Source organism: Melanotaenia boesemani, chromosome 11, assembly GCF_017639745.1.
Source record: "Melanotaenia boesemani isolate fMelBoe1 chromosome 11, fMelBoe1.pri, whole genome shotgun sequence".
NCBI lineage: Eukaryota > Metazoa > Chordata > Actinopteri > Atheriniformes > Melanotaeniidae > Melanotaenia > Melanotaenia boesemani.
The window spans coordinates 33,547,907-33,563,468 of NC_055692.1; the positions used below are offsets into that span (position 1 = coordinate 33,547,907).

Below are 15,562 nucleotides of genomic sequence, written 5' to 3' on the forward strand. Positions count from 1 at the left end.
GCAAGAAATGCTCTGCTCAAGTCCAGGTGACAGTGAGGTGACACAACACATGCAGCACTGACTAAAGCGAAATACATCAGCAGTTTGGGAATGATTGTTTATGATACATTCCAATAATATTTATTTAACCTGCTGAAAAGATAGATAGATAGATAGATAGATAGATAGATAGATAGATAGATAGATAGATAGATAGATAACTTTATTAATATATTTTAATATATTTATAATAGAGTTGCATCACTGTGTTTACATTTCCACCAATATGTAGTTTACAGGACTGCTGGACATCAAATGACCAGCAGATGTCAGTACTACCAAATGAGCTGTTAAATGGGGCCTCGAGTAATGACACTTTTGGCGACGCCATTAGCCAGAAAGACTCAACACATTCACTGGGCTTCATTAAACCAACACTACCCTGGACCCTTTGTTCAGGCCGCCCTGGATGGCCGGTCCTGACAGGGCCGGTGGCTGCCGATCACATTTGCATGATCTCACTCACCACTCTTCATCTCTGATCACTTCTTATTCCTCATCCTCTGCATTCTGACACAGTCACTGAGTTGTCCAGTGGGTTTATATACTAAGAGATAATTTCTCTTTTTTTCCCCTGTGAGTTATTATCTGGTTGTTGTGCTACTTTTGTGATATGACCTTTTGATTTGGTTATTATTTAAGAACTCTTAATCACTGGCAGCTCTGGTTTTCTGTAAAAGCCGTAGGAAATTTTCTGGTGTGTTTATGTACAGGTGTAACAGTTTGTTGTCTGGTGATAGTTTGGATTGAAGGGTCGTTGCTTCTGTCTATGGTGTTTTTGTCTCCTCTTTCTTCTTTCTCTTTTGCTTCCTTTTTCTGTCTTCCTTCTTTTTCTGTCTCCTCCAGTTAGGTCCAGCAAGATTACACAGATTCCATGATTCAAAGTAAATAAATAAATAAATGAATCAGATTATCAAGAGGAGCCTTACACCCATAAACCTCCCCTTGGCAAAGCAAATTTGTTTGGCACAACACAACAACCAGATTATCATTCTGCTGCTATGATGCTGGACAGGACAGGTAAAAAAAAAAAAAAAAAAAAAAACTCAAGTGTGAACTTCTCATCCAGACTGTTGGTAAACTATTTTTGCCACAGTTGGTCATTCAACAGCAACCCAAGCTGGTCCCACAAATGTTCATTGCGGTTGAGGTCAGGACTGCAGGCAGGTCATCCATCCTCTGGAGGTAGTCTCTGATAAATCTGCTCTGTGGGGGGCAGTGTTGTCATCTTGGAATGCAGAGTTTGGTACCAGACTGTGGAGATACAGGAGCCCCACTGGTTGAAGAATCTCATCTCCACATCTTTCTGCATTGAGATTTCCTCCAGTGATAACAAGCCTAGTTTTTCCAGTAACGGTGATGTTACCCCATACCATCACACTGCCTCCACCAAATGCTGTTGTATCGATGCAGAAATCAGCATACTGCTCTCCACATCTTCTCCACACATTAATCTGAACTCATCAACGTTCCTCCATGTGTCCAGGCTCCAGTGTACATTTTGCTGACACCAGCTTAAACAGGCCTGACAGTAAAGGAAAGGCATGGTAGAGACCGCAGATCTGCTATCAGCAGATCATATATACAATATCTCTCTCTCTCTCTCTCTCTCTCTCTCTCTCTCTCGCTATATATATGTATATATATATATATATATATATATATATATATATATATATATACACGTGTATATACATATATACACATATATATGTATATACACGTATATGTGTGTGTATATACATATATATATATGTATATATATATATATATACAATTTACAAATCTAGATCCGCTTTTTCTATTGGATGGCCACTTTTAACCCCCTCAACCACCCCCCCCCCCCCGTTTTTTTTATTCTAAATTTTCAATTTTTAAATAATTTACATGTACAGTGGTCCCTTGCAGGAGTTACGTTCTGAAAACACCCCGCGATAAATGAAATCCACGAAATGACGACCTTATTAATTTTTCACAATTCAAATGCATGTTAAGGCCTAATTATCCTTCCTCGGAGTGTTTATAGACCTTTCCCAAACTATAATGAACATTTTCAACATACAAAAAAAATCCACGAAACAGCGAGACCGCAGAAGATGAGCGGTGATATGGCGAGGGACCACTGTAACACTGTTTTCTGGTCGGTGCCCTGCTAACAAAGCTTCATCTGCTGATGTAGAATTGTTCTGAATGATACCTTAAGTTAATCATTATGTACAGTTTGGAGTTCTAACTAATTTTTTCCATTCATTTCTCAAATTCTATTAAATCCATCTCTTTGCTGATGTCTGGATGGTTTCACCATTTCCAATGCAACAAAAGTCAGATTTTTACATTTTTTTAAACTTGTGTTTTCACTGATATGGAAAATTAGCATGCTGTGAACTCAGTGAGCAAAGTTCATACTCTATGCATGCTCAGGATGGGGGAGTGACTAGTGTTGGTGCCATAGTTTGGTTTGCTTAGCTAGGCAGTTATTTATTATGAATGTGCTTGTACGAACTCAGTTATAAACTGGACTAGTATGCATTTGTTTAAACTGGATCAGAAGGAATTGACTTAATTTGATTTCGTCTGTAAAGTGCCGTCAGATGACTTTGTCGTGACTTGGCCCTATACAAATAACACTGAATTTAATTGAATTCTAGATTTATAAATTTAACCAGCAAAGAAAATTCTGATGTTTACAAGTCTTCTTAGAAAGTCAATCATACAGACAAGCTCCGACCACAAGGAAAATGGAAGTAAAACAGAGAAAACAGATTGTATTGCTCTTTGATACATAACAATAAAATAACGAATAATATCATTATTATATCTGAGTTCAAGCATTAGACCTGACCTTAAAAAATCTGATTAAAAAAATCCACAGAGAACAACAACCAAATGATAAAAAGTGTCAAAACATTCAAAGAGTGATAAAGTCTAATTTCATCAGGTTGCACATACATTTCTGTCAAATACTCAGTTCCTAAAAATCGTATTACTTTAAGAGAAAGTGAAATTCAATAAAAATACTCAGACATACCAAAGTTAACAGTCTAGTGTGTTGTTCCAGTACTGAGAGAGGTCTGCCATACTGGGAATGATGGGTTAGTTAGCTACCCACTTCTTTGCTGGGTGGTTAAAACCATGGTCTTAATTTTAAATGGAACTAGAAAAGTTTGGCAATGTCTGATATTACACATAATATTTCTTTGCTCTTTTTGGTTTTATTGGAGCATTACTGGTCCAGTGTGTTCACAACATAATGTTTAAAATGAGATGCCCAAGGTGTGAACATGGCTGCCCGCTAACAGTTCCACACGCTGAACTTTACAGTCACTGGTTAGAGTCGTGGCCTCTGCACATCTGTAAAGCCAAGAATATTCTCTCTTCTAATTAAGCATTTATCATGGCTGTTTAGCGTATATTGCGTTTCCCTTCAGTCCATATTCAGAGAGCTTGCAGATGCGTACCCAGACAGAACAATCAACAATACTGCCAGAAACTATGGGGACAGTGTTGAGAAGCATAGCTGGCATGCAACCAGCCCTAGAAAAAAATAAATAAAAAAGCTGTGATGTGTTTAATGGTCACGCAGACCACCACCATCTACTGTGCTGCTACTGTTGACGTATCTTGCTGTGAATGTTCATCATCACAGTCTCTGTCACTGTTGCCATGTTTGCTTTTCTCTGAAATCGACACCGAAACTAGCAGGTAGAGTCTGAACTCTGCATTTTCCTAACAATCACATACAGCACATATTGGAGTTTGAGGGCAGAGACATTTGATAATGTTTGAAACATGCCATTACATAATGTGAGTATAAATGAGCCCATAAGTTTCATTTTTTTCTACATTAAATACAGAAATGGGTGGAGTTTTTGTCTTTCTATGTCCTTTTTGTTTGTATTTCAGTCTGTTTTCAAAGAGCTTGCAGATATGTATGGAGCAATACCATCAGAAAAAAACGGTGGCAGCGTTGACCACCACCATCTACAGTGTCTCTTGTATGTCTCCAAAAATGAACATTTTCATGATCTTGCCCACTGTCACCATGTTTGCTGTTGTCTGAAACCTAAATATGGAGTCCGCACTCTGCACTGCCCTCTAGTGGATCTATTGCCTAACAATCAAGCCAACGTATGTAAAGTGAGCATAAATGAACCCTTAAGAGAGACTAGCGAAGCTCCCAGAAGAGCTGAGTAGGAATGAAATACCACCAGATTTACATCTGTCATTATATCTTAAATAAAATAGGGAGGAATAAACAAGAAAACATCAGCGATCCTTGACACCCTTGGACCTGTTTAAGGGCAGATTGTCTTTAGATGTTGTTAAATGACCTCTCTCTGTCCTGGAAGTACAGAAAATAACCTGATCATTTTTTTCTTCTAATTCTCCACAAATCAGAGAATCAGTGGGTTTATTATATAACGAAAACATGTTAGTGTATGATGCCATAGGATAGTGAGGGGCTTATTACATTTTAAAAGATGACATTATGGGATGTTTTGCTGATTACTTAATGTTACTGTATTATGTGATAGAGCGTGACATTATAAAGGACTTGGTGACCATTATTCCAGGCATACAGTGCTCTGTCTCTAGGGTTGTAGTCCAGCATGGACAGGTGGCTGTATTTATTTGTCAGAGGAATATCAATGTATTCATAGGTGGAGGAGTTGGTGGAGTAGGCGTAGTACACTTTGGTTCCACCTGAATACCCGTTGGTGACGTATAAGGTTCCACAGATCATGAAGGCCTCACCAGCACTGCGTTTGGGATGGTTGGTGGTCCAACTGCGGATGATCTGCAGAGTGTTTGGGTTTAACTGGCTCAGGACGATGTTTCCGGCATTTTGATTGGTGGCATATACTGCCCAAAGCCCGCCTTCATCCACCATCAGGTCAATGTCGGAGTGCCCCCCCCAGGAGTAATGGTACATGTTGTTGTAACCTGCAAAGTCGAGCTGTTGAGAGCGACTGATGACCGATGTGCTGAAATCAAATTTGATGATAGTGTGACTCTGATACTTGTTAAAGTAAAGGGATCCATTATAAACCACTTGACCAGTTCCAGACCAGGGGTGAGGCAGACGGTGAGATGTGAAGTTATCTGTCATCATAAACTCGTACATTGATTGGTACTCCCTAACAAAGCGGTTGTTGTGATAACCATCCATGTACCACACCTGTATGGGAAAGAACCAAATAAGTTATTTCATACAAGATCATCAGTTTTCTCCCCAATACTTTGATGTCCTTGTGCATGTTACTCATCTATGGAACTTCCTGTATACTCCGGTTTCATCACTATGTATGCACAAACTCCGAAAGAAATCTGATATTGGGTGTAAACACGGGATTTTTGAATATTGCATTTCCAAAGTGCAAGTAGATCCATCAGATCTGATTATTACATCTGATCAGTTCTTGGATGTTTGTGGTCACGTAAACAGGCTCGTTCATTCTGATCAGTTTTTATCAGGTTTGTGATCTAAATAAATGCAATATTAGTAAAACCCTTGTAATTTTCCAGTCCATTATTGTATTTCTTTTAGCGTATGTAATGACGTAACTTCCTGTTATCTTCAAAACATCCAGTTTTTGTTGAACATGGCAGCATCCATGGTCTTAGCGTCCGCTATTAATGCGGGTTAATAAGCTGCAACATGTCTGATTCGGAGAAATCTGATTAACACACCTGATTTCTCCCCAATACTGATGTATCCGTGCATGTAGACATGTAAGTCTGAATTATTGAGACCGGATGTTCTGACAGTGACTGTCCTATGTCACTACGTACATACGTTAATGAACTGGAAAATGCGACCAGGGTTTTTTGAATATCACATTTCAGAGGTGATCTGATTATTGAATAATTTACAGTGTGGATCAGTTTTATGGTCATGTAAATGGGGTCATTGTTTCTGATCTGTTTAATCGGGCTCAGATTGCCGTAGTGCTGTTCTCAACCTGCCCAACTCTCTTCTAACAGCCCTCTGATCAACTTATTGATCCTGCTTCTGAACACAGTCGAGTTTGTTAATCTCTTCACTTTCCAATCTGTTTCTATCAGGAATAAAGTTTCACTGTTCTGTCTTTCTAGTCATTCAAATCATTCTATTCTGATATTATTCTAACAATTTACTGGTGTATTAATGATGGTGATGGTAACACTCACTCTGTGGTCTCCAGCTGGAGCCACTGGGTCAGTCATCCATGAGCCAAATCTGGATCCAGAAGTCTTGATGGTGATTGGTTCAGAGATTCCTGTCAGCTTACCGCAGGCTGAGAGAAACAGCAGGATTTGAAGGCACAACATGAAGAAAAGATCAATTCTGTCACAGATTTCATCCACAAACTACAGCTGGTGAGCCAGAATGATTTCATGTTTGGTTGTTAAGTATCTGAACATCCATTTTACTCCAGTGGGGGAAGTTCACTCCTACACAAGCCTGCTCAGATCTACAACTCATCTTCCTGTGGAAGGGTGGTGGTGTTTCAGGATCAGTGTTATGTTTTTCTCAATGATGTCCTTTCAGTCAGGACTGATTTTCATTTCACTTCAGTGTCACCATTAAGTCTTTTTTTATATTTACAGATGTTGCAGGTCTGGATGGATTAAACTGCAGACAACAAACCAGATCAAATAGTCTGAAATTAAAAACGTAAGTGTGGATTCTTTGCTTATTTTCTTAATAGTTCTTTAAACCTCAGAGGCTCACCCACCAAGCTTCTGCATGCAAGCTCTGAGCCGTTCCTCCAGGTCAGTCACCCGGCTGTGAAGCTCCTGGTAGTCCAGACCTCCCACTTGTTCCTGCAGTGACCCCAGCAGCGCCGTCACATTTGCTGCTTCTTCTTTAAACTTTCGAACCAGCAGAGCATCCGCCTTGTAGGACTCAAGCACTGGGATTAGAGGAATTAATTGCGTCATCTTTTCCTTGATGGACTGAAAACAGAGGAAAAGATTAATAAATAGATCAAATCAGGTTGGTTATTGATCTGAGCTTCAGAATTTAGATCATTTATAGACCTTTTACTGTACATTCTGTACATCACAGAGACTGAAGAAATGATTTAATTTTTTCAAGCATTGTTAAACCTGTTTAAGCACATCTAAATTAATCGTTTACATTCGTTTTGGGAGAAAATAATGCTTGATAATTTACGTAGAGAAACATGCAGGGATTGAACTGGACTGGGGCTCTGGGACACAAGCCAGTGCTACATCATGTTACCTTACATTTTTCATGAGTAATTAAAACTATCTTTTTTTTATAACAATTAAGATACTGAAACTGTTTTGTGGTTTGTTTTCTGTTGATTTTCATAACTTGTGTCTATGAAAGTGCTGATTATAACTCGTGATTGAAGATACTAGAGCGCTGTGCTGATTTACCGTAAGTGGGATGTAACAATCTCAGTTAGAAATGACGTTGCTAATCTGTCAAACTTCTTACTGGTTAGGTTTAAGGTAGCATTCATACCACGATGGTCCAGGGACTCTGTTCGATTAGACAGGGCATTCCTAAAAATGTGTCATTCTTTGGTTTGGTTTGCTTTCACACTGCGCTTTACTGAAGTGGACCAAACTGCCTGGACAACACTTCGAACAGTTACAACAACTGCTCGCTAGGGGGCGATATTCCCAAACTACCCACTAACCAAAGAGAAAAAAAAAACATGAGTGGAAGAACAAAATCTGGCTCATTGAATGACCAGGGTGCAATCACAAACCACCCTCTACACATTATACCAGGGGTGCCAGTCCTCAAGATCTACTATCTTGCGACTTTTAGATGCAACCCTTCCCCAACACACCTGAATCTAATGAATGCCTCATTACAAGGTGTCTGCAGAGCTGAATGACATGTGGATGAGGGAACTGAGCCATTTGATTCAAGCATATTAAAGAAGGGTTGCATTTAAAAGTTCCAGGTTGGTAGATCTCAAGGATTGGACTTGGGCACTGCTAACAAAACATGGACAAATTTGTGTACCAATGTGCGAATGAAGATGAATCAACAACAGAGATTTCAAGGGACTCGGGCTCTTAAAATCACCAACCAAGTTTGTAACCTTGGAGTGTTGATAGACTCAGATCTGACTTTCAGCAGCCACATCAAAGCTTCACTAAGAAGCTTTTTACCAGCTCAGAAACATCAACAGAATTAAAAGTTTAGTCTCCCAGAAAGACCAAGACAAACTCATCCATGCATTCATCTCCAGTACACTGGATTACTGTAATGGTCTTTTAACAGGACTTCCTAAAAAGAGCATTAAACATCTGCAGCTCATCCAAAACGCTGCTGCTGGAGTTTTAACCAGGACTAAGAGATCTGAACACATCACACCAGTTTTGAAATCATTACACTGGCTTCCAGTCAGTCACAGAATAGATTTTAAAACCCTTCTGCTTGTTTACAAATCCCAGAATGGTTTAGACCCAGAATACATCTGTGATATGTTCAGAGAATATAAACCTAGCAGAGCTCTAGTCCAGACCAGAGTCCAGACTAAACATGGAGAAGCAGCATTTAGCTGTTATGCTGCAAACAAGTGGAACAAACTGCCAGTGGAGATTAAACTTTCCCCAAATGTAGACATTTTTAAATCAGGTTAAAAACATTTCTTTTCTCATGCGCCTATGCATGAAATCTGCAAGTTAACTTTTTAAGTCATCTTGCTTTTAATCATTTTAATGTAATTTATTATTTTATTGTGATTATGTGTTGATGCCTTTTACTATTTCTAAATATCTCTAATGCCTTTGTTTTATGTAAAGCACTTTGAATTGTCCTGTACATGAAATGTGCTGTACAAATAAACTGCCTTGCCTTACCAAAGAAAAGACACGGAAATATGGATGGGGCTTGACGTGGGCTTGACCAGGTAATGATCAAGTAATGGTAATGGCCAGTGGTGGGTAATGAAGAAAGACCACAGTGTAGTATGTCTCAAAATATTAACATCTGACAGTATGAAGCCATTTGGGGACGTCTCATCCTGAACACAAAGGCAAGCCTGTGGATTGCTTTAGAAATAACTATTCTACTGTAGTATATAGCAGAGTTGTTTTACTAAAGCAGTATCCGTCACATTAAAAGCTCAACTCATCTGAAGTAGTTTCCTGATTAAAACATTCACACTACAGTAGAGGAACTGATCATTCCTTCTGGCTTCTTCTATCAATTCTCAAGGACTTGATAATTCCTTCTGAAACTAACAGAAGTTTCTGTTTTCACTTTCAAACATATTACAGTTTTCACATAAATCAGTCCAGTATGAAAAGCAGGAGAGGCAACAAGATATTCAGCATGTCGCTCAATGACATGCTCCATTTTACCGCCTCTCTTTAGCCCCTTTTCATCTGGTGGGTCAGGTCGCATTTTTTTGTCGTTCCACATGCAAAATCTGGGAAGGGTACCCTAATATCTGACCCAATCCGTCCTCCTTTGTTGGGACCCTTCCGTTGGGGTACCAATCTAACTAACCCGACCTGAAAGGGTGGAGTTTGACACAATGCAATCCATTGACTGAAAAAAAACTTGTCACTTCACGTGCGACCTGGCATAAAAACAAAGTAGGAACGGCTTCCTGTTTATTTTTTGATTGTTGATTAAATCTCTGTTTAAATGGCATTATGAAGCACCAACAAGAAGAAAGAACACAAACTGTTGGATAACCGCCATCCTCCTCTTTTGTTACTGAGTTGTACTTAAAGGAAGGCACTGCGATAGCGTCATGCTATTACGTAGCTGAGGCATCTATCGCTATCCGGCTGATACTCCGCCTCTCAGCTGTGGTTGGCTGTGAAAAAGCAACGAGATTACAGTTTACAAACCATATCTGCACCAGTTCGTAGAAACAAGGCTATAGGTTCTTTGAATGGTCCATTTGCTTTCACACTGTCAGGGTTCACTTTCAAGCCCGAAAACAAACCAGCTTTTTTCTTTATCTGCTTAAAGCAGGGCTGGGTCTAAGAAGATTTTGATCATTTTGATGGGGGGCTTGCAGGGGTACAGAGGGTGTCAAGGGGTGCCACATTTAAATGAGACCTTATTACTATGAATGGGATCATCTACTGTAAAGTATGAAGCAAATTTTGTGAAAGCAAACAGTTGTTTACTTGGATTGATCCTGGATGATCCCGAATTGTTTGCCTTTAATCACTGCTGCACAAATACCTCTACTAGATAAACTTTCAACCAAATCTCACGTTTTCTCAGCCTCTTCCCACTTCAGAAGTTAATCTTCACAGTCACATCTGGTGATTTATCATTTTAGATGCTCTTCATAAAATGTAAACAGTTCAGACAGACACATATGTAGGCAGCTGGTGAGATGATGCTGTATGAATGCGGGGGGTGGGGTAGACATTCAGATTGTTGGGATGACTTGTGGAGTCAGTATTACTGAAAACTTTTCATCTTAAATGTTTCTGTAACACAAAATTAATAGACAAGTTTTTTTTTTAGTACTGTAACTGTTTAAATTGTTGTTACTCTGTCCAAACCCCTTATGCTCCCACCCAAACCCCCACATAATAAATCCTCGTTAACCTCTGACGACAGGTGTGCGATTGGTTGTTTGGTGACATGAGATGTGAGCTACCTTGTACTGTCGTGCAATGTTGCTCTCGTGTCCATTCTCCACTTCTTTGAATTTGTCTTGCAGGCCTTTCACCTGGACCTCCATCTTCTCCACAAACTGCATGTCTATCCGAGTCCTCCTCTCCAGAACCTCAATGGACTGACTCATATTCTGTACCTGAACAACATCACATGAAGGATTTTTAGGACCATGTTCAGCAGCTAACGAAGCAGTTTGATCTCTACTAGCTGTGGCGTTTCATACCTTCTCCAGAAGCTGCCGCAGCTGTTTGGTTCGAGCATCTCTGGAACAGACAGTCTGCTGAGGAGCAACAACGGTACAAACGCACCGACCGTCCGAGTCCTGAGCCGAGCTGTACACCTGCCAGCCCTCCTCAGGGGCTGATGGACCCACCTGTTGCAGAGGTATGACCAGTTATAAAAACAAATGTGTTGCAGTTACCAAAGAAAACAGTCAGATGTTACACTGCAAACAGTTCTGATACAACCTTTTCATCTGTCTGAACCCACATCTGAACCTTCTTCTTCTACAAAAATCTTTTCAGTGATTAAAATTCAGTGTGAAAACAGAGTCTCTTTTCTGCCCTCTGCTGGCAGAACTCCATAAAGCTTCATGACCCATTTCTATGTGACTGATCTGTAAAAATTATAAGCTGGAGTCAACATTTATTTCACATTTTATTTTTTACTGCTCCTGGTGTCTGAAAAACGGCAAAAATTAAAAAAAGGACAAAGAATGAAATTATATAAGTAAACAGGAATATATATTTTTTCTGCGTAGTTTTGCTTTGTTCTCTTTTGTCCGTCAGTGGTTTTGGACTCATCATCGGGACCAGGCACTGAAATATTCACAGAGAAAGGACTGAACGGCAGATGGGTGTTTAAAAATGTGTGTAATGAAGAAATGTGTGAAAGATGTGTTCATCTCACACTGGTTTCACTCATTTTTTTTTATTGTCTGCCTATTCTTTTGTTTTATTTGAAACATGTCATCATTTCCTAAACAAAGTAAGAATCTGGATCTGTTTTCTTTTTAATTCTGTTTAACTTCTTTCATTTGTCATCACTTCTTCACTGCCTGGAGTGTTTCATCCTTCTGTAACCTCAGTAAACACTGAGCATCCCCTCCAGCTAGCTTGCTGTTTGTGTCCTGGACACTCCGTGTTCAGGACGCAGTTCTGGTTTCTTTCTACTGGACACATAAAATAATCATTGTTATTTATTACCCTCAGCCTGAAATATTAATATTCTGCTGTTCTATTTTTTCTGCAGTAGATTTAATGTTTTCTGTAGCAGGTGAGCAGCTTCGACTGCTCCATTATTGAAGCTAATCTGATGTCATAATTTGGTTAATAATCCAGATTACAGGCATGTACCCCGTTAATCATTCTGGGCTGCTGGAAAAAAGCACCTCAGACTAAAAATCTGCATCCTAAACACTTTTCACACCATGTTATCATTCATGTAGTTTTTTCACTCAGTTCTTTTTAACTGTTTTAGGATTGATTCTGGAGGGAAAATATCAGTTTATGGAACAAGAAAAGAAAAAAATGTGTGAATCACATTCAGTGTAAAACAAAATCCCAGATTAACTGATTACATATCAAAAAGACATCAAATTAAATCGCCACAGATCCAGTTTTGGGGTCTGATGTTTATATAGTGATTAATTGATATGATTAGAAGTAAATTTTCTGACAAATATAACACATTTGAAAAAAATTGCAAATAAATGGATTGAGCCATCAGGTGAGGTGTTAAAGCATCAGAAGAGACACCATGAAGAGGATGAAACGTTACCAGAGTGAAGTGCGATCCAATCAGCAGTAGCAGCAGATAAGCACTCAGCAGATTCTCCTCAGACTCCATCTGGAAACACAGAGGTCTTCACTCAACCACTATCAACCTGGTTTTTGGTTTCTGTGCTAACCAAGCGGGTAGTTAACCTGTTAATCTAATTATCAATCTGGTTATCTTCCGTTCGTCTTTTTCTCTGCTCTCTTCTCTCTCCTCCTCCTCCTCCCTGTTGTTCTTCAGTGATGCGACGCCAAAAATCAGTCGAGTGGAAACAAGATCCTCCAGCTCAGAACGTGTGTGTGTGTGTGTGTGTGTGTGTTTAAAATAGAGGGTGAAAGAGTGAGAAATGATGTCACAGCTCGGCTGGTGAAAAGATCTGTGAAGCAGCAGGATGAGGAGGAGGAGGAGGAGGAGGAGCTGTCCACAGTGCTGGCTGTGTCACCGTCCTGTTTGCTGGAAGCCATTTCTCCTCGGGGAAGAAAATGTCGTCTCTTTCCAAAATATTTTTGTAAAATAAAACACAACAAGTTTATCGCTTTATGATTTTTTTCAATTTAAATGAATAAAATCAGGAAATGTTTCTGATTGAAGCAGCTTCAGATTTTTATGATATTTATATTTAAATTTCTCTGAACCTTTTTTTAACCAGATTAAAATCCCATTAAAATCCAGATCTCTTTGCAAAGGTGACCTTGCCAAGAAGACAGTAGCACACACCATGAAAAAGAAAATACAATTACAGAGTGCATTGTAACAATAAATCAAATTAAAACAATCAGTTATTTAGAAATCACATACAGATCTGCAGGTTTTAGAGTGCAATAGCTGAAATAAAGAGGTCTGATAGATTATTAAGGTACAAGTAGTTAAGTTTGGCAACAATAAAAACACAAGATTCTCGTTGTCTGGAAAGCAAAAAAAAAAAAAGTAAAAAGCCTGAAACAAAATGAGCTCCGACATCTTCAGCTCAGTTTACAAGGTGTTCCAGCAGTAGGGATGGCAAAGCTAAAGCTTGTTTTCCCAGTTCAGGCCGGACTCCAGGAACATTCATAGATAAATATCACAAATGCGCAAAGCATAATTGTTAATGAAGACAAGACAGATAAGATGGAACGAATCCAAGAAGAGCCTGACATATCAGAGACAACCAGTGGGTGTATCTACTGGAACTCAAAGAGGGTCACTGGGCTTCGGTGTACAAGTCACAATGGTGAGTGAGATGACAACAACCCATAATAAATCTTAAAGCACAATGAAAGACAGTGTTTAGAGATTGCCAACTGTAGTGACTGCAAAAACCACAAAAAAAGTCACAGAGAGCTGAGGTTGGGCCTTTCCTTTTCTCTGGTGACAATTAAATCCTCTGAGACCCAAAAGATAACTTTATTACAAAAACGTAGATGAACTCAACACACGGTGCTCCAACTTAATCCAAAGCAAAGGAAATAAATCACAGCAATCAACTAAGAAGTGGCAGTCAACAAAAAAATACAGCGAGCCACTTACCCTGTCTCTACCCACACACACACACAAACACACACACACACACACGCACACACACACACACACACACACACACACACACACAAACACACACACACACACACACACACACGCACACACACACAAATCACACAGGTGTCTTAAGTAAACTAGAGAATTACCTCATACCCACATGCACAACCTAACCATAATCACTGTGACCCAAACTAAGGTAAAACACACAAACCAATAAACAAAACAAAAATACAACTTTTAATTTTATTTAACATTTATGCTCCTATGTAGACATTTGGTTGTGGCACTTACAGAACATCTCTGAAGTTAAGAAATGGCGTGAAGTTGCTTGGAGGTCTGAGGGAGAAGAAGGATTTATGATGAAAGTAGAACCCAAGCTTTACTCAGAGTGTAGGGACCAAGTGTATGATATGAGCTTGGAAACAAAGCTCGTGATCAAGCAGAAAGCCCATATATGAAAATTTGGAGACCATTGCTATCAGATTTAGAGTTGTTTTTGTTTTCTTTTTTTTTGTTTTCTTTTCTGCATTTATAACCAGCTTCAACACCTGCAGACGCGACTGGTCCACTTACATATAACATTATTCCATGAACAAAGTGCAGCTGAATGAGGGTAGAGATATAAATGAAAAAGAAAACTAGGCTGACTAGTAACTGGTTAGTCAGTTACTTTGTTTCTTGCTGGATGAGGGGTGTGGGGGGCAAAGGTGGGTGTTCGCCCAGGACATAAAACGGGCCAGGACTGCCCCTGGAGGGGGATGTGGACACTCAGTCTGAGAGTTTCAGGGAGAATCTGTTTTTCTGTAGTACAGATTCAGAAGCATCATCAGCTGAATTTGAATGTGTTATTAAAGTGAAGTTAACAACACAATTGTTCATCAATAAGAATTCAGTGTTTCTTTTAACTGACTCCTGCATCTGTGATCAAAGCTTGACTTTGGTTAATGCAGTGGTTCCCAAACTTTTTATGCAGGGCCCTCTTTTCTTCAACAACAATGTCAAGGGGAAGAAAACAAACTCAAGTTCCTGCTTCTTTTTGTTTTGTTTGCAACATGGAAGACCACGTATTAAGAACCGTTTTTACCCAGAACGACCGGAATTAATTTAAAGCGGAATGAACATTTACATGATATACATTCAGATTTAAAATCAGAATAAACCGGCCACTTTAACTTTCAATTTTAAATTTAATTCTGAAGGATCATTTTCATTCGGAATTAGATGTTTACAAGGTCATTTTAAAGAGGATTTAATTTTTATTTCTGACTTAAAGGGAAATTAAACTCTCATGTAAACGTGGCCAGTGTGAGGTGTTTTAAACCAGGAAACTGCAAACTACTTCAGTTGAGGTGAGCTTTCGATCAGACGGATGCTGCTTTAGTAAAACAACTCTGCTATTTACAACAGAATGTGTGAAATGAATCACGCTGCTTCACACTTTCTGTCAACAGTAGCCACATTAAATTAGCCCACAGAGAAATATCCCCGCTTTCCCCATCAGATCTCACGTTACTTTGACCCAGATCAGTATTTCTGTGTACTTCTATAACTGCAGTATGAGTTCAGGCTTCACCCATCAATGTGTTCATAGCAGACTGGGATATA

The 15,562-nt window shown here is 39.3% G+C and overlaps 1 protein-coding gene across 2 annotated transcripts; it reads right to left on the reverse strand.

Annotated features, from left to right (window-relative positions):
- Positions 1 to 4,405: 4,405 nt before the first annotated feature.
- Positions 4,406 to 12,822, reverse strand: LOC121648625 (noelin-like). Of its 2 annotated transcripts, XM_041998848.1 has the most exons (7): positions 12,589 to 12,822; positions 12,443 to 12,511; positions 10,887 to 11,036; positions 10,644 to 10,799; positions 6,759 to 6,978; positions 6,211 to 6,317; positions 4,406 to 5,218 (listed from the first exon to the last, which is right to left on the reverse strand). In XM_041998848.1, the coding sequence occupies exons 2-7, from the start codon at positions 12,509 to 12,511 to the stop codon at positions 4,556 to 4,558; spliced, it is 1,365 nt and encodes a 454-aa protein (XP_041854782.1). In that variant the 5' UTR covers positions 12,589 to 12,822; the 3' UTR covers positions 4,406 to 4,555. The 2 variants fall into 2 exon arrangements, with proteins under 2 accessions (XP_041854782.1, XP_041854781.1); XM_041998847.1 differs by having other exon boundaries at positions 12,443 to 12,821.
- Positions 12,823 to 15,562: the final 2,740 nt, after the last annotated feature.

Excerpts from the sequence above, each read along its gene's own strand:
- LOC121648625 (XM_041998848.1), bottom strand. The coding sequence starts at position 12,511 with ATGGAGTCTGAGGAGAATCTGCTGAGTGCTTATCTGCTGCTACTGCTG. Across the intron at positions 6,318-6,758 it reads AGCTTGCATGCAGAAGCTTG|CCTGCGGTAAGCTGACAGGA; the intron begins GTGGGTGAGCCT and ends TGTTTCTCTCAG. Across the intron at positions 5,219-6,210 it reads CTCCAGCTGGAGACCACAGA|GTGTGGTACATGGATGGTTA; the intron begins GTGAGTGTTACC and ends TTTCCCATACAG.